At 36.9% G+C, this 20274-nt stretch overlaps 2 protein-coding genes across 9 annotated transcripts in view; one reads left to right on the top strand and one right to left on the bottom strand.

The window, feature by feature from the left end:
• rbfox1 (RNA binding fox-1 homolog 1) overlaps nucleotides 1–20274 on the top strand; it is a 154424-nt gene that overhangs the window by 120566 nt on the left and 13584 nt on the right. For 2 of the 8 annotated variants that reach the window (XR_003296686.1, XR_003296685.1), the window contains 2 exons: nucleotides 2142–2247; nucleotides 2446–2462. The exons of 1 other annotated variant lie outside the window; for it this stretch is intronic. Coding sequence is in view for 4 of the 7 variants with exons in the window: in XM_026324786.1 (XP_026180571.1) it covers nucleotides 2446–2523; nucleotides 3954–4016 (141 nt within the window). In the remaining 3 variants the exon portion in view is untranslated. Of the gene's footprint in view, nucleotides 1–2141; nucleotides 2248–2445; nucleotides 5728–20274 lie in introns of those variants that run through there. 5 more of the 8 variants (XM_026324786.1, XM_026324787.1, XR_003296687.1 and 2 more) reach the window with 4 other exon arrangements.
• Nucleotides 14015–20274, bottom strand: part of LOC113140790 (junction plakoglobin-like) — a 233732-nt gene continuing 227472 nt past the window's right edge. The window contains exon 17 of the mRNA XM_026324791.1: nucleotides 14015–14206. The gene's annotated coding sequence lies outside the window, so the exon portion shown is untranslated. The remainder of the gene's footprint in view (nucleotides 14207–20274) is intronic.

The following is a 20274-nucleotide window of genomic DNA, read 5'->3' as shown; positions in this document are numbered from 1 at the left end:
TATATTGCTTATATGCCATTTCCACATGCAGGAAGTGAAGTAATCCCTTCCTAGACACTGTACAAGGACCAGAGCAAATTTTTCAAGGGCATACTGCTATTGTATTAAAATGGATATGACTAAATCCTTACATCCCCTTTAACGCCTTCTTTTTTCTTGAAGTTAAAGTGCAAACTTTTATCATGACTACAGGACCCGTAATAACCATCACCAATCTTGATAGCCTTTTCCAAAGCACCAATCAGATTGGTACCAATCAGAAATATAAATGGAAAAAGAAGAAACAGTTATGTTTGGCAATCTTTCTGGTGTCTGACAAAAGCCTAGAAGACTGAAGCTGACCATGCAAAATACAACCTATACACATTATTTGCAATAAATAGTATTTTTCTTTATGTTATTTTACTTCTTATGACATTTGTCTATTGGTTCAAACTTAGAAACAATTTAACTGCTAGAAATTTCTTCTTCAACCCCATTCTTCTCTCTAGTTGTGCTGCATGAGCTTCTCTGAAGCACTGACATCTCGTCACTAAACCTAATTGAATTTGTCTGGGCTGCTAACGGCAGTCCAAATGCCACATTAATCCTGCCTGTAAAAGGTGATGAATGTCTTTATGCCTTGGCAGCACAGTCCATGTTAGTTATTTCTAATTTGGTTGATACCACCTCAACCGCGCACTCCCTGGTAATGAAATAATTAGTCACTTTGATAATTAAATCCCTCATGGTGCTGCAGCCAGAGGGATGAAGTGAGGGAAGAAAAAAGTGAGTAAGAGAGGGAAAGATTGTCAAAATGTCCATCGTAGTTGCAAACACCTTCCATGCTGAACAGAAATCTCAGGTACTGCATAATTATTCAAATTTGCAAATCACTTACATCCAATAAATTCAAAATATCAGTCACAGTCTGCAGTACACCACTAAGCCATGTTAAAGGTGTGACATCTATTTATGGGCTGTCCCTCAGGCAACATCATTCTCTAGCCTGAACTTAATTTAATTTAAACTAAGAATCCTGAAACCAGGCCCAAAATTTACATTATATCCACATGGGTTAATTTACACTCACTAGCTCATCTGATGATAGACCCTTTTATCAGAAAGCCATGGCCAATTCATTTGTCCAATCATCAGTGCTGGATGCATCCCAGTTCTCTTACTTGATTGTTTCCTCATGTAATCTGAAAATGATTCAACTCTGTCATCATGAAGGATGTTTCAGTTCCAGTTATGATCACAGAGTGAGCAGGGGTCTCTGAGGAGTCATGAGCAAAATATAGAAAAGGGCAGCCTTTTCATTAGTCCTGCCAGACAGACACACCCCTTATTGGAAAACTGTTATTGGACAATGCAGCTGATCAGAATGCTTTGAAACCAGATCATGTGTGTTCTGCAAAGGTGGACACATAAAAAAGAGATCCTTCTGAAGTACTACAGATTCTTCTAAGTTACTACAGCCACTAATCTTCCCTTCTAGCGCTAACTCTTTTCTACTACTACTCTGCTACTCTGACTTAATCCACCTGAAGTGACTGTATTTGAATCCAATGTGTTCCGGGACCCCAGATCCACTACAACCCACAATTAACCACTGTTAAGGCCTCTTTGCTAGTCTTTAAAGCACCCATGACAATGAATGAAACCAACTTCACCATGCTAGCAGTTTCTATATTAGGGCACCTATGGAGCTCTCCTAAATATTGACAGTGGTCTAGGTGCCGATTTCTAGGTTAATTAAAGTTTATAAAATGCACTACAATTACTAAATTTACTCCTAAGTCTAAATCATAAATCAAACATATATCAGTGAGAATGATTGAGAGCTCGATTTTGACTGAAAACCTTGATCTCTTAGAAGGTTTCGTAGAAACATTTACAAATACATATACAGACGAAATTTTTTAGAATTCTCTATTAAGTGTAAATTTAACCAAAACATTTCCAGCAATATCTGAAATAACTGCTGCTGCAAGCTGCAGCTACCTCAAAATCTCTATCACATCCATCCAGTGAAAACCAGCATGCTCTGTCTGAAACTGGTTCACATTCTGCTTAAAACAACTTCTGACATGATTTATTTGATTCATCTTTTTCCAAAACCTTTTCATGGTTGTATTGACTGGATTTCTTTCACATAGCTGTTGGCATGTACCCCTGGCATGAAGCCTCTCGCTGTGCTTGCTGCATGACGGTTGCTCCGGTCATGGGTCTTTTCATCCCCCATGGGTTTGCACTGGAATGACGGTAATGTAATGTTGAAACTGTAGTCATAGTGTAGGACTAAGGGGGGCTAACAAGGGTTTATGTGTATGTGCGTGTTTCTTTGCCTTTGTGTACCTTGACATTTCTATGAAAATGTGTGTTTTTGCAGTTTCTTGTGGGTGTAAATGCCTCTGTGTGTGTCCATGTGTTTGTCCATGCATGTCTGTGTCTGTGTTTCAGAACACATTCACCCCACTGACAGATGCCAAAACCCGGAGCCATGCCGATGACGTGGGGCTGGTGCTGTCCTCCCTACAGGCTAGTATATACCGGGGAGGCTACAGCCGCTTCGCACCCTATTAGCAACACCTCAAACCTATACTCAACCTTCCAACCTGACAGGAAGAAAGTATGTGTGTGCATGGAAATGTGTGAGTGAATGACAGCGACAGAGAGAGAAGAAAGGAGAGACATTACTGAGGCCTGGGTATTGCAATACATGCAGTTTGTGCATCATTTCAGCATCTCCTATGAGAGAACTAGAAAAAAACAATATGAATAAAATGACAGCTGATATTTTTCATCTTATACCTCAGATATTTTGTGCTGTGTATTTTGATATTGTGGGTTTTTAATTTCTAAAGATTTAAACATCAGCTGTAGAGGTTTTTCCATGGTACTAATAGAGAGATCCTAGATTGTTGATTAGGACACAGAGGAAATATTTAACAGATTAAAATTGTTAGGGTTTGTATATAACTCCAACCTATTAAGATCTAAGAATCATGGTCACGCTATAGCGTTTTTATGTTTTGTAAGAGTGTTAAAGTGACTATGCAGGACAATTGACGTTGTTTAACTTCTCTTGGCTTCCTTTAGCCCTCTGTCAATACAGCAGTGACAGTTTTTTGTTAGGAAGGAAGTAAAGAATCCTTGGAAAAAAAGACAAAAATTTATTCTTTGAACTTTTAATGGATAAATTAGTGAAGGTCAGAGGATCCATATCTTGTTATCTTGAGATCAAACTGTTTGTAACTGCAGTGCAACCCTTTGTATGTCATAATTTCATATTTTGCTCTGCGTAACAAAACATTAGCCATCAAACATATCATGTTCACAGACGTTTTTTGGGTCAAATCAGGTTGGTCCACTGTGCATGTTGCTTAGGATGAAAAGAAAAAAATGTAAGTGCATTGTGCATATATATAACACCCAAACTAGCCTTTTTCTTATCAAAATCTGTAAGTGCAATATGTTTATGGAACTTGTGTGCTGATGCCACATGCATTCCACACGTTCAGTCATTCCCCTTCAGCTGGAGAGTCAGTGCAGTTTCCCATCCCATCTTTCAAATATTGAGTTTGAAGTGTTTATAAGATGGCATCTGCAGTTATTTATTTCTCTTTTGTTTTTTTTTAACAAGAATTTTTGTCATAAATTGTGACAAATTCTTTCTCTAACGATAGTGTCCCTGATTTTTTGTAAGCTATCTTGAGATAACAAAATAATGATCATGATCTCTAAATACAATAAGACTACAAACAAAGTAGTGTAAGTGAAGTGTAGCATAGTTTTCTTTTTAGGGAGAAAGTGATGTGAGTCTGTGACAGATTATTAAAGCCAAGAATAAAGTCAAAATGTCAAGAATGTTTAAATACTATTTCAAAAATAATATTATATAATACAGTACTTTAACTTTATTTTCAGCATTTCCACTTTTTTCTTTACATTTTGACTTTGTTCTCAAGGTCATGGGGACTGGAGTCAATCCCAGCGGGTATTGGGCAACAGGCGGCATTCGCCCTGGATAGATCAACGGTCTATCTATCATAGGGCTAACACATAGAGACAGGCAAACAACCATACTCACAACAAGGGGAAAATGAGAGTCGCCAATGACCTGCATGTGTTTGGACTGTGGGAGAAAGCCAGAACACCTGGACAAAACCCAGCCAGACATGAGAAGAACATGCAATCTCCACTGTGGGGTCAAACCAGTTTTTGAACCCAGAACCTTCGTGCTGTGAGGTGCTGCTCACTTATTGTCAATAAAAAAATCTTCTTCCTCTCAATTCTATTCTCAAATTAATTATACTCCACAGTATAGTCAACATGTTATGAAACCTGTTAACTTAACTGTTTAATTATGTGGCCAAATCTGACAACAACACTTCAAGACAAAGGTTCTGGTGGACATATGTGGCATTTTTATGTGTATCGTCAAGCCTACATCGCTATGAATTCTGAGATCTGACAAAAAAGATATATATATATGTGTATATATAGATAGATATATATATAGACATATATAGATATATATATAGATATATATATATCAACTGTGAAATTCAGGTTCACATTTCTGAAGAAAGTCAAACTTTAATCACAACATTCTGATTTAAGATTTGATTAATACATTTTTTGTGCTAAATATCTTCTTCCATACTGATGAGTGTTGGCCATCCAGATGTTGACGTTTTTTATATAAACCTCTAATATATTCATTGGTATAATTAATGATTTTTATATTACAGGAGAGATTTAAAATATATATATGTAACAGTGGCCAAATCCACTGTGTCTATTTTATCTTTTGTTAACATTGTTTTACTTTGTTTTTTTCTTTCATAGTTAAAATATAATGGGGTAAATATAATAATCCAACAATGTACTATATTTGAACTGTGCAGTGAAGATGTTCTCTTATATGAACTACACAATGGTATAATGTTTTAGATTTAGATGAGTAGATCAGTTGTTAGGGCGAGCTATTTCATTTTCTATCAAATCATATTCTTTACAAAGAATATCATCACAATGTAGATACTTTCAGTGATTTTTCTGTCAATTGTACCATTTTGCACATTGTAATTTTCACATAAAACTGAGACAGTGCTGTAGTTGTAATTTTTCTTAACTTTTTAAAAGTAATTTCTGTAATTTCTGATTTTTTTTCTCTCATCATTCTGAATGTGGCGTCCTTTCTGTTATTTTCTATAAACTTTTATCTTTACTATCTGAATATTAGAATATTAAATATGGGAAATAAATTATTTGTGAATAGGCTAATCTATGATGTAAATAAAAGTTAATGAAATACATCTGTAGTGTATTTGAAAAGCACTACATGGGCAATAGGATCTTGGCTACAGCCTACAGGCCTCTTCCTGTGCCACATGCTGTTTACAGCTATTTCGAATTAGTGGTGTCGTTACATCTTTCCCCTTTGCATTTAAAACAAATTAGATAGGAATTAGGAAAAAGTCTCAATGCATCACATTATAAAAAGGCAACAGTAAAAGCCTTGGGGCTGTTTGACTCTTTTGGTTCAAGCCTTTGTCTGTGTGCTGTGTGTGAGGACCATGTCAGAAAATGGAAGACTTGTAGTCCTCACTACACTACTGCTGAATGTCTGCCTCTGCAACTACTTTACATAGTACAAGCTCTGCTTCCAGTAGGTATTGTGGTTCAAAACAAGGCTTCCTACTCATTGTATGTGCATGTATTCTGGTTCTTCCACTAATCAATACCCATCAATAAAGTTTTGCTTTCTAAAGTTGTTCTTGTTTTTGTTTTTTTTTAAAGCTTTTTAGTGAAGGAATCCAAAAGAAATATTATTAGCTATTTAGATTGCAAATGTCACTACACTGTGTGTCTCTGTGGGCTGGGTATGTTTGGTGCTTTATTCTGTATTTTCTTTCTCTAAACAATTATTACAGTATGAAAATATCTAAACCAACAGTATGGTATCATAGTTTATTTCTCAGTAATTTCTGACTTCCCTGCTTTGTCTGTAACAAAATGTTTAGGTACTAAAGCCACTTGATTAGGTTTAGGAAAAGTTTGTGGTTTGAGTAGAATTACTAAAAGAAAAAAGAAACAAGGGATGATCACCAGCCATTATTGATCATTTCACCTCTTTTGAAGTGAAGCAATTTGGAATCATGTGAAATATGCATGTCATCCCTGCTTTATAATTGAAGCAAAGAGAAGAATTACTCCCCAACTCAATTTGATTACTGTAATTAGAAAAAGTTTAGCCAGGGGTTTAGGCAGAAAGATAAGCAATAAAAATGTTTAAATTTGATGAAGGCTTCACATTACAGAAGGTAATTATCTCTCACTAGGATAGAAACAGGTGATCAATAATTAATGCACTGCAGGTCACATATGGTGGAGATATCATTCAAAGTGCTTATTAATTCTAAAATTCAGGAGAAAATGTTGAAAGCAGTTTCTTCCTCTCTAATAAGACGTTGAACCGCTATGGAATTTCACTTCGAGTTTCTTATGATAGGCAGTATACACAGAACAGTACACAGTGTAGCTTCAAATGATGCAATGAGTTTGTCTGTATACATTTTTAGTTTGTATGGGAGTATTCAAATATGAACACATTTTTATCCACCAGACCTTTGAAGGAATTCTGAATTGTTGTCCCTGTCATCACAGAAAAAATAGACCCAGGTTTAAGAGTTAAAAATAAAATGTAAGTCTATGAAAATTTGTAGTGGCAAGAGACAGCAACATGAGGAGAGAGAAAGGAAGATTGCAAGCAATAAACATTGTATCTGCTTTCAGATTTAAACCAGGCAGTTTCAGGCAAGTTTCAGGCTATGTATCATAAACCACTAGGCCTCAAAAAATCATAAGTACAGCTGTAAATGGGACAGACGTGACCATCGGTCCATCCTTACTGAAAAATAACATGCTTGATAAAAATTATTCTTTTTACTTTTACTTTATTTTTTATTTACTTTATTACTTTATTTTCATGGCACTGCTATAATTAAATACTTTGGCAGTAATTTATTAGGAAATAGACACTAGTACACGTACACAAGAAAGTACACGTAGTCCTAAGCAATTCATGAGATATATTAATGAAACTGGTAACCACATAGTGTGGTCATCTGTATGAGAAACTTTACTCATTTGTAGAACATTTAAACCCAAATAAATATTAATTTGGGGCCCATAGTATAAATTTTTACCTTTAATTCAAATACTTTAAATTAATTCATATCAGATCATTTGTAGCATAAGCAATGATTTTTTTTTTTCTTAAGGATGTGTGGGTTTTAGCTAGGCATGTTTCTACTGAACAATTTATGTATTGTTAGTATTTCATATGCTGATTCTAGCATTTTTGGACTTGATCTATCTGTGTAAACTAGCTTTTTGGTACACTATATGGTCAGAATTTTTTGACTGGTGTGTGTTCTCGAAACCCGTAATTTCTAAATTTTGTTTTTTCACAGCAGGTCAGTTAGGCAGCAAAGTTTCTGAATCTAGAAAGCATAAAGCTTGGTTATATATAAAGAAGTTTTTGTAAAATTCCTATGGAAATCAACAGGTGCTAAACTCAACACAACATCTTTTCCTTTCGACTGCTCCCTTCAGGGGTCGCCACAGCAAATAATCTGCCTCCATTTAACCCTATCCTCTGTATCCTCCTCACCCACACCAACTATCCTCATGTCCTCCTACACTACATCCAAGAACCTCCTCTTTGGTCTTCCTCTAGGCCTCCTTCCTGGCAGCTCTAACCTCAGCATCCTTTTACCAATGTATTCACTGTCCCTCCTCTGAACATGTCCAAACCAACACAACTAAATGTGGAAATTTCCCTAGTATTAATGATAAACCACATAGTTATTTACAGGAACCTTTGAAGGAGATTTTTCAAAGATGAAATATAAAATAGAGCATACTGACTGTTTAAATCTTAGAAAAGTGCCTAAAAGCTGCCTATCCTTCCTCACTACCTTGATTCATTTCAATTCAGTTTCAGTTTATTTGATTTGTATAGCATCAAATAACAGTAAAATCATCTCAAGGCACTTGAGACTACAAAAAACTAAAAACCCAACAAATCCCTTATGAGCAGCATTTGGTGACAATGGAGAGGAAAAACTCCCTTTAACGGAAGAAAAAACCTCCAGCAGAACCGGGCTCAGTTTGGGCGGCCATCTGCCTCGACCAGTTGGGGTGAGTGGATAGAGCAGAGAGAAAAGAACAGCAACATTAAACAACAAATAGACACTGCAGGTTGGTGGGACCAGTAACTGCACATCAGCGATATACAGCTCCAGGACCAGGGACACCTGCAGAATGTACAGAGAGAGGGAGAAACTACAGGAGAGAGAAGGCACAAAGATATTCAGTTCAGTTCAGAACACAGTTTTTCAAAAGAAGACAAAAAGTTCAGCTGTTTGATCATGTGTTCCACAATGAAAGCTAATGCTCAGACACTGCAGGCATGTGCAATGAAATTCATTGTTATGGCCTCACCCAGTGGTCATAAAGATTCACTACACGACTATATTTCACAATTCTTGGCCTGGGATTTAGCAATACATGTTTAGTTAAGCAATACATGTTTTCACTGTCTGAACAGAAGCTAGCACATAATTCTTTTGCACCATCTTGTGGACGGTGATTTTTTTTTCATTATCATAAACATGCAATCAGACATCTTGTGTCACACTGAAACTTCAGATTTTGAAGTTAAAGGTATCTGCAGACTAAATTCAAATATTTATTTGTACAGGTGAATAGTTTGTTTTTCTATGTACCTCTATGTACCTCTGTTTTGTGTGTTTTTTTATGAATTGGGAATTTGGAAAATGCTGTGATTTTCATACTATAAAAAACAATCCTCAGTGCTCAATGATGCATTCTTAAGATCATAATTTTAACAGATTTTGTAATTACAAACATGTAATGGTACATGCAATTAATCTAAAAATTTTAATGCGTTAATATTTTGTTAAACCAAATTAATTGTTTGATAAGGTTTGACCCCATCTTCTTGCCATGACTTCTTGGATATCTATAATTGTGTGATAAGGGTAAGTTACAGCAAATGCTACGCTACTTAATATGATTGCAGAAGACATGATGCCTGGTCTGCTGAACGGCAAGTTTCATTATAAAAAGCTTCCAGATGGAAGTTTGGATGTGTTTCCTTGTTTGTCATGCATTTCTTTATTTCAGCCCATTTACAGGTAAATCCTAGTATTTTAGATTTAATCATGATTAATCAGTTCATGATTGTGATTAACACGATTACATTTTTTTATCTATTGACAGCACTAGTTAAAAGTGTTTCTCATTGTATATTATGGGAAGGATAACTCCAGCACACACCACATACAAACACAGGGTTGTGTTAATTCATTTATTTGAAATAAAAAACTGAAACAGCTTATTGTTTAGTAAAAAGCATATTAAGATTTTATTGTACCTTCTTAAAGATATTCCTCACAGTTTCTCTTCATTTTCTGTAATTTTCCAAAACATCTGTTGCACTTGATTATTTGCTTGGAAACAGCACATTAACATTGAACATTTTCAAAGAGTAGTTTTACCCAGTCTATTAATCCTGTTTGTTGCCTTTTACTGATCTACAACCTGTACGGAACATAAATTGTCTTCTTCCCTGCAGCCCTACATGTGCCAGGTGTCTGATGATCACCACAAGGGCATTTGTTTTTTCTTTGAAAGCCAGACACATGGGTCAAGTCAAGCAATAGTGCTTCATTTTGTTTGCCAGTTTGAGTTGACATGGAAAAGCTTTGTTGGATTTTTTAAATCTCCTTTGCCAAGAATAATCTTCAAAAATTAAAGTAGTATTATCTAGTCTTTCCTGTGACAGCTAGCAGATGACAAGCTTTAACCTAGGAACCAGGCACTGCACTGATGCTGAGAGTAATTTTGTGAAGGATCAGGGATAGTTGTGCCTCTGTCTGAAAACACAACAGAAAATGACACATTTTGTACTACAGTTGATAAATACAAAAACTATTTAGATTTTAAATGGCTCAGCACACTCTGAACATGTGCTGAAAACCTAATTGCTGTGCAGAGGTCTGTCTAATTACAAAGTCTCATTATCAATACCTCCTGCAATACTTGGCAAGTTACTAACATATATACAACTGACATATGTGAATGCATATTTTTCCATGTCAGTTCCAGGTTCTGACTGAATGATTTTGGATCTTGAAACACTAAAAATCTCAATTAAATTGTCGTAGATCTATTTGTACCTGGTATTAACCTATATCCATATGACCTTTTCCCATCTTGAGCAAATTACAGCTCATTCCTCTCTACACAGGACTAGATGATGGCAATGTCAGCAGCTTCAACAGTTGAAGTGGGACACAATGCAGATAACGGTGAAGCCAGTGATGCATACTTAAAGTGCTGCTGTCACCATCGAGTGTGACTTTTAGTCTGTTTAAACCTGGCATTAGATAAATTAATTAGGTTAATTAAGTTAATACATACACTACAAGTCAAAGCTTTGGACACACTTTCTCATTGAATTGAATGAGAAAGTGTGTCCAAACTTTTAACTGGTACTGTAAATGCAAAACACATTAGGGTCATAATGCAGTCGGATGAATCAGACCACATTTGGACAACTCACATAGTGACAGAATCTCAACAAGCATAAATGTAATTTGCATGGCATCTTCTCATTCTGAATCAAAAAATTCACCTAACCTCTGTCATGTCCTGCTAACTTCAGCAAGCCTGGCAAAAGCTAGAGGTAGCACCAAGCCAACCATCCCTGAGAAAACAATTTGCATATTGACATCTGGTCACAATGTGGGAAAACTGGAGAACACACATTAATAGTAAGTGTAAGGGCAAAGAGACATACTTGTTGATCAGATAATGCATGACTAAATAATGCACCCAGATACAGACCTTATAATACCAAAAAATAAATGGGGTTTAAGAATAACTACACAGCTGAAATCATTTTTAAAAGGGAATCTCACAAACCTTCCAAATCAGAGGATTCTGAGCTGTGCTTTTTATCTTCTATGTTGAACTTCTTCCTTCTTTCATATTTGTCTTTGTCCCATTAGCTGTCAAGCAGGCAAAAAATCATTATCACTAGATCAATCTCTTTGGCATCCCTCTTCCAGGTGTGTTTTTCCAGGTCATTACTTCATGTATCTCTCCTTCCACCATCATATCCTGTGTTTTTCAAACTTGGGCGAGGTAAGTCAGCATTTTGTCCCCCAGTGGTATGCACTGTGTTGTATATTTTATACTTTACAGTGCAGTATGTTACATGCTGTAATTGTTCTGCTTCAGCTTATACAGATAGTACCTATGAAAAATAGATTTATTTTTACCAGCAGATAAATATAATTCAGGTTTTTCTTAAACTTGCAGGGGGTACTATTGATCACATTTCCTACCAAGGAACCTCTCTCCTTCCTTTTTGCCTCACCCTGTTCTAGAAGCTGTGCAATCAAAACCACTGTCATTGAAAATTCATGGAAACACAGTAGTAGATGACGGAGAACAAATGATGAAGGAGAATAAAAAGGAACATCTCTTTCATTATGATAATGTGGACAATGTGGTGAAGAAATGATTACATAGGTTGCTGACTGTGTTCCTGTCTTCCCTCAAAACTTCACATCTGACTACTGAATCTGTTGACATAAATGTATTGACTAACCTTTGGGGTTGTTGCTTGACTCACTCAAAGAATTATGTTTACCTGCACTTTTGTGCATAGATAAATTTTCTAACAAACACATTGTCAGACAGTCCAGACAGAAATGAAATTTCAAAACAAGAATATAAAAAAAAAAACACATCACAATCTATGCTGTAGATCAAAACAGAAAATGTGAAGTAGTTCTGTGCATTGCTGCCTAGCAAACAGACCATGAAAACATGATTTGTTCCTGTGCTAAATGTTCTTAATAATCTGAATTATTCTGGTGATATGCAAGAGGGTTAGTAAATTCAAGGTTAATTTTGTGAAACTATTGTTTTGGTTTGCCCATTTCAACTAACAGTTTGAGATAACCCTGGAGTGGACTTTAAAAAGTTCTTAGGTATATCCATATTATTCTATATTATGCTCTGACCATAACCACATCCATTCCACTTTGTCTAACATAACTTGCTAACCAGCTGAAAGTCCCAGACTAACAGGGCTAACAGAAATGTGAAAAGGCCAAAATGTACCCACCTCTCCAGTGCTACAAGGCTCTATGATACTGATAGAAAAAGGCAGTTTGTCCTATGCTATGAGTTACATTAAAACCAGCTGCTGCAATCTGAGATTGCCGCAACGTCACTAATTGGACATACAGTCTAGCCTTTCACATCATCTGACCACTTGGGTTTCTAGCCCCATAAAAGCTACAGTATTTTTAGTGACAAAGGAAAACATACGTTGTTATAAGTATTTTCACTTTATGCACAGTATGCTACTTCTGTGTTGAGATTTAGTTGGACTTAAGTGTTGGTATGTAAAATTCCTATCATAATAAAATACATTTCTTTTAGAAATCCAATTCATTTAGATAAAAAAGTCTGTACTTATTTTATTTCTGTGTTTGACTTGGACATTTTAATAAATACTGGATAGTCATCCATGCAAACATAATAAGTATATACCAAAATATATTAAAACAACAAAATTTAATCATGTTCAGATTCAGGACGGGGTAGGTGTGGTAGATTGCCACAGCAAATTCATGTCAATTTAGTCTGTAGTGCTTTCTCAACATGGCTACCACAGCTGTTATTGGTTAAGTATTGCTACCAACAAGAGTCTTGTTATTTACAAGCACAGTTGACCCTGGCAAACAGAGTAGTTATTGCCCTATCCACGTTCCAAACGCAGCTGAACCTAAATGTTGACCATCCGGTTTGTTAAAAAATGTGCTGAACTCCGTTCAAAGCCTGAATATTAAAAAACAAACAAACTGTACAGCCACAATCAACAATACAAACAACATATTTCTATGATCAGCAAACCCTTAGGACTTATTCATTTTGAAGAGTCATTTGTCATGTTATTTACAATGTGAGTACTGTACTCTACAGTGTACTCCATGGAATGCACAAGGTCTGTGCATACTATGCTGATCAAAAAGCTGTGGTCCATTTCTGTTGGAGACGTAGTTCTGACTGGGTGTTATCTGGAAAATGGTGAGGTTGGAAGTCTGATGCCAAAGCAATGTGAAGTCCATTTCCTGTGGACATTTAAACAGAATATCCACTTGGTGAAACTGAGGCTTGGACATGGTGGGATTTGTAGTCTAGTTCCATACTAAACCTTTTCAAATGGCAACAATCCAGAATGGCTTGTAAAACCAATAGGTCCCCTTTAGTAGCTAGAGAATATTTCAATGAATACACAATATATTACCATGCAACAACCACACATGGACACTGTGGGACATGTGCACTGTTCAAATACACAAAGGAGACATCTAAAAGACATCAGCTTAGGCTGGGCTACACGGGCAGCATTTGGTAGCAATATTGAGAAGCAGTAAATGCCAACAGAGAAAGTCTATTCCTGTTAAATGTTGGGTGCACACAATCTCAATGTTGTAAATAGTGTTTGTAGTGAATGTTTTTGTGAAGTGAGCAATGATTATTTAAAACTTATCTTAAAGGAAATTCTTTCTAACTAATGTAATTGTTTCTGCTGAGATTGCCACATGTGGGGAAAAAGAATATACTCATATTACAATATCAATTTCATCATTGATGTTGTATTTTATACTTTGAAATCATAACAATTCAGCTGATTACCAGTTGTCTCTGACATGTTCCTAAACCTTTACAGATGAAATGCTGTAACATTTGGTAAAGATTATCAACAGAGTTTGGCTTATCACCTCCTGCTTGTGCCACAACCATCTCCAATGCTCAATATAAGGCATTCTTGCCTAATTTGATTGCTTCAAAAAGTTACCCGTGTAACAACGCCTTGAAACTTCAGACATCGGCCACTTTCACCCCACAGTAAAACATTATAACAAAGTCCCATTTCTTATTTACAGCAACAACAAAAAAATCTCTTTTCAATAAACAACCTTTTTTTTTTTTTTGTTAAAAGTACCACTCGCCTTCAACATCCATCCATTGCTGCAGTCTGTCTTTCTGCGATTTGCTCATTCTTTCATTCTCTTTCAGTGTTTTCAGTGATATTTTTCTCCTGAAAAAGAAAAGAGCAAATGTTCTCAGGAATCATCAAAAAACCAAATATAAAATAAAAATCAAATATTAAAAAAAAAATATTAGAAGAATATCAGAGAGAAAGATTATCAGCTTAAGACACATTATCCTGGCACTGGCAGTGTTTTGCACTGCAAAATCAGTCTTTAGGAATAGCTTGACCCTTCACCTTCTTTTGTACCATGGCATGAGAAAATCAATATCAGTCTCACAAATCACTTCCTATGCACAATCATCTTCTTCTGGTAGAGAGTCCCACTACAGGATAGTAATAGGACAGTAGTTCACATACTGACAGTGTTGGGATATGGGCCAATAGGCCGCATATCTGCTGTGTGAGATTTGATATTATCAGGAGAATCATATAAAACACCTGAGTCTCCCTGCCATTCAGTGAGTGGTGGTCAGTGAAGAGGCTTTTCTGAAAAGAACCACATCTTCAAGAATTGTGATGTGGGAATGTCCAACACCTCAATATACAGAGTAGTAAGCACAGACAGGGTTGTATCAATGGATATTTGATTGGTTATCCAGCAGCAGCACTGAGGTGGCACCTGGCAGCAGTTCCAGCTGTGGTTCTATAGAGGTGTCATCATGACCAGATTGACTTTTAGGCATGTTAGACTGTGTATGAGGTGAGAATAGGGTCACAATTAGCAACACTGAAAAGTAGGATTTCAATGTTTGAAAATTAAATATAAAATTTTGGTTTCAAAATTGAAAGCTCTGATTCAAACCTTTAAACCTCTGGGGTCGACGCACGTGCCGACGCGTTTTGACGCATCTTTTCCTGATAAGGCCGAAACAAACTTAAATTACTCCGTCAATTCTGATCATACAGATAAAAGAAGTATATCATTCAAATCTGTAAAGGGTCTACTTTTAGTGGTATACCATCATAATAACAACAAAATGTTGTGCTTTTTTTAAATAAAGAAAGCCGACAGGGCACACTCTCGGCCTTTTCTGTCTCTGCCATTTCTCTTCACAGACGCGTAAATAAAACAACCAGAATCTCAGCGAATACTTGGCTCATAAAAATAAGAATTATATGGCTAGAAAGCTTGAAATGTTTTCTTTTGAGTGAAACAATTCAAGTCGAAAACAAATCATCACTTTTTATTTAATCTGTATGAACGTAAGGAGAAGTCCGTTTTTTCCTGTCTCGCCTCATTACAGGTAATGCGGTCCCACCTTGTACACTGTTCACTGTTCACATGTAAATAATCTCAGGTGAGTAGAATAGCACACCCCCGAGAAATTACATAAAACATCAAACTTCATCATAGAATTTACTCACTTTTTCTGCGCGTTTGGATGATGGCGCGTCACGGACGTGAAGAAGCGCTTCTTGTATTCCACACAGAGACAAATAGTTTAGCTTGTCCTCAGAGTAAAAACACTGATTTTAACTCAAATGAGGATCGTTTGGCTGCTCATTGTTTTGTATTGTGCTGCACTAATCCATCCCATCTACATTGACTGAGAGGCTAATTATGTGCGTCTTTGTCTGGTCGTTCAGTGCGTCTTTTGTGTTCTCAGGTAAATCACATGACTATTCATCCTGAGACACACCCTCTTGCATATGGCCTTTCTGGACAAAAAGTGTCTTAGAAAATTTAAATCAGTGTATTGTTTACTGTGAATGTGTGAACAAGATGACATTCACAGCACTCTGAAGTAAACACTTTAGCCTACAACATGCAGGTCTCCAAAGTCTTGTGAACCAATGTTCTGTTTGTGTTTTATGGTCTTATTTTAGTGACTAAAAAATTGTAGTCTTTCACTAACCATGCATAAACACTTTTTTCTCAAAAACAAAATCATGTATAAATTTGCTGCTCACATATTATTGTAGCCAATTTTGTGCTGATTACAGTGTTATTAGGCTTTAGACATTAATATGTTTAAAAGACACTGAAAAAAGCACAAATGTCAGGACATGTCAAAATTTGTCCAGGCCCCCAAAACCCCCTCAGACCCCAGAGAGTTAATAATAAAATTTGAATATCTGCAAATATCTGCCTGTGACGTTGTTTCCTGGGGTAAGCAAATTCCCTTCCTGTTGCAGGCGTGTTGTACTGTGTGCGCTGTATAGCTCGTCTACAGATTAGCAACAGATTAGCTTTAGTCTAACACACCTAAAAACTAACTAAACTTTCTGAACAATTCAGTAACTGCTACATAATCCTGTACTAGCCAAATACCTTTCTATTATGTCCAGTATTTCTTGGTATTTCTAGACTTAGTGCTCATTAGCCTACCAGTTAGCTTAGCTAGCTAGCAGCATGGCTTCTCCTTCTTCCTCTCCCTCACTCTCCTGCTATTTAATTATTCCTCTGCCTCCTTTAGTGATAATGATACTTGTAATAAATGCAGCGTTCTGGTAACTTTGGAGGCGAGGATCACCGAATTGGAAGCACAGCTTCACACCTTTGTACAAAAGCCAGCTAGCCTAGCCCCATTAGCAGGTGTGAAGCCACTGAGCTCAGGATCTGTTAGCTGTCCGACGGCAGCTCGGGAGCTCATTTGAGAGCCTCACTCTTAGTCTCTCACATCCAAACTGGAAAACACAAAAACCAGTTCTACTTGTCATTGTGTACCGTCCCCCTGTCCCTTACTCAGTTTTTAACTGAATTTCCAGACTTCCTATTTGATTTAGTGCTTAGTTCAGATAAAGTCACTATAATGGGAGATTTTAACGTTCATGTAGATATTGAAAATAATAGTCTCAGCACTGCATTTAATTCGATATTAAATTCAATTGGTTTCACTCAAAATGTTAATAAACCACCTACTGTTTCAATCACACCCTAGATCTTGTTCTGACATATGGCATCTGAAGTTTTTTTGCCCCAAAATCCTCTTTTGTCAGACCATTTTTAATAACTTTTGAATTTAAAATAATGGATCATGCAGCGTTTAGAAAAAAATGAATGTTAATACATTTGAGAAAGTGGTTCCATCTTTATTTACATCTATGCCATGTGCCAACACAGTGGAGGGCCTCAATCCTACTCCCTGCTAAGTTGATTATGTTGTTGACAGTGCTGTAGCCTCACTGCGTGAAACATTATTTTCAGCCCCTCTGAAAAAGAAGTTAGTGAATAAGAGGAGATTAGCTCCAGGCATTCAAGTTGTCTTCCCACCTGGAGGGAATTGTGAGGCAGCCTCCTTGCAATGCCTCTAAGGCAGTGGCGGTCTCCTTCTTCTTCGCCGCCTGCACATTGCTGGAGAAGTGCTGGACCCGGCATCTCCCCTTCCCCGCGGCTAGGCAGAGGTGCCTAGTTCAACTCCAGTTCCCAACGCCGGCTCCCCAGTGTCTGTCACCAGCTAGCCTGCTACCTGAATTCTCGGCAAAAGCACCAGTGTTCCCGGCTAGCCTGCAAGCATTCCCAGCTAGCCTTTCGCCTGTGTTCCTGGCTAGCCCACCGTAAATAGCTGAATAAATTTTTAAAAGACAACTGTGACTGGCATCATTAATGATATTTCACACAGTAAATATGTGAAATGAGGAGAACTCTCCCTCGGATTGTAGACTGATATACTGTATTATTAATTAATTGACTGGTTGGTCCGCCATCAAAGGATCTGATGCCCCAAATTATTAAGATGGTTTATGATATTCATAATTCATAAACCATACAAAATAAACCTTCATGGTTCAATACATGTATATATTTAAATTCTCTACATTAGGAAGCACTCTATTAATTACCACTACTATGAAGATGACATAGCTGTATCTATTTATGAAACCTGACAACACAAATCCCTTACCCAGACTTCAGGCATGTCTAAAGGACATAAAGGCCTGGATGACTAGTAACTTTCTACTTTTAAACTCAGAGAAAACAGAAGTTATTGTATCTGGGTCTAAAAACTCAAAACAGATTTTCTAAAATTATAGCTACTTTAGATGTTATTTTTGACCAGGACATGTCCTTTAATTCACACATAAAACAAATCTCTAGGACTGCATTCGTTCACTTGCGCAACATTGCCAAAATTAGGGCAATTTTGTCTCAAAATGATGCAGAAAAACTAGACCATGCATTTGTTACTTTAAGGCTAGATTACTGTAACTCATTACTATGCCCCAGTATCTCCATAAAAAGTCTCCAGTTAATCCAGAATGCTGCAGCCAGAGTCCTGACAGGAAATAGCAAGAGAGATCATATTTCTCCTATACTAGCTTCTCTTCATTTGCTCCCTGTAAAATTCAGAATAGAATTTAAAATCCTTCTCCTCACATACAAATCCCTTCATGATCAAGCTCTTTCATATCTTAAAGACCTTATAGTAACATATTATCCCAATAGACCACTTCGCTCTCAGAGTGCAGGTGGCCTTGTGATTCCCAGTTTCCAAAAGTAGAGTGGGAGGCAGAGCCTTTAGCCATCAAGCTCCTCTCCTGTGGAACCAGCTTCCAGTCTGGGTTCAGTAGGCAGACACTATGTACTTTTAAGGCTAGACTTAAAACCTTCCTCTTTGACAAAGCATATAGTTACGGCTGGCTTCAGGTAACCCTGAACCATCCCTACGTTATGCTGCTATAGGTCTGCCTGGGAACTCTCCATCAGTGCACTGAGCTCCCCTACAGATAAAAATATAAAAGATATTTCCTTATGTTCTTCAAGTATACAATGAATAAGCGCCAAACTACTCCTCTAAGATGTAAGGAATGAATATCAAAAGTGTTAAAGTCAGGGTGTGATTTTATGGTATGTATGTGTGTGTGTGTGTGTCTATTTATTTGTTTATATGTAGGTATTAAAATGTATTGGTTAGCTCTCTGCACAGTTTGATTAGTCCTACTGGACGTCAGTACAAATGGATACTGTAAAGAGGATGCCTCATTGAGCACTAATGAAGGTATAATATGTGCAGGAAGTTTAACTGGTCTGTGGACAGAGTAACACACTTTTAGCGTGCTGAGAGCAACATTTAGCTAGCTAAGTCAGTTAGCCACCTAGCTAATTCAAAGCTACCGCTTGCTAACAAGGCAAGTTGGTAACGCCAGTTGTCATAACAACCATTTGTTATGTTTCACACAAATCACACTATAGTTAGTGTAATGTTAAATTCAGTTAAGTGGCAGTAAATAACAATGTCAAACCATCCTGTTAGAAATCTACAGCCCAGTTAAATGTTCTGCACATACTGTACCTAGTGTCCAGCCATTAGTTATTCGTGGTGTGCTCAATGCTCCTGCAGGTCCTGGAGCTGGATTTAAATTTTATTAACCTAGGTTTGAATCATAGCTTTCAATTTTGAAACCAAAATTTTCACATTCAAAATGTATTTTCAAACATTTTCAAACCTTCAAATCCTAGTTTTCAGTGTTGTTGATTATGACCCTATTCTCACCTCATATTTGTGTTCTATGTTATCATATTGCTCTATATACAGTACTGTCCAAAATTTTTAGGCAATTTAGATATTTTAGATTCCTCCCATACCACCATCAGGTGACTTATTGATACCAGATTCAAAGTACATCCCACTGTGCAGGACAACAAGCCCATAAAGTACCCAAAACTATTTTCATGGGTAAGGAGAATCAGGAGCCCTAGAGCAGATGGTCTGGGATCACATGAAGAGACAGAAACACTGTGTCAGCCTGAATCTACAGAAGAACTGCAGCAGCTTCTCCAAGGTGTGCAAAGTACCAGGAGGAACTGTGTGTAGGTCAAAGCAGAGAGAACTGCTGCTGGTTTATGTGCTGCAAATACTGATTTGATTTAGATGTGGCTCCCTTTACTGCACTCTGTATGAAGTTAGCTGATACATGAAAAACTATTTTTGTCATTTATGTCAAAAGCATCACCTGTGTGTTTTTAGTGCTAAAACCTTTGCACAGTACTGTATGGTAGCACTGTTTGTACTTAAATAAACACTGACATTTTTAGAAATTTTCTTACACTACATGCTGTTTTAACTGGAGTGCTATCAACACTGGTAGTGCTACTGCTACCCTAATGTGACAGTATCTTTTTACTGGCCATGAAAATAACATTCTCCAGAAGAAATCTAGCCAGGAAAATC

This window comes from Mastacembelus armatus, chromosome 8 (genome assembly GCF_900324485.2).
Source record: "Mastacembelus armatus chromosome 8, fMasArm1.2, whole genome shotgun sequence".
NCBI lineage: Eukaryota > Metazoa > Chordata > Actinopteri > Synbranchiformes > Mastacembelidae > Mastacembelus > Mastacembelus armatus.
Note: the sequence above shows the minus strand (reverse complement) of the source record. Positions and strands in the feature narration are given on the sequence as shown.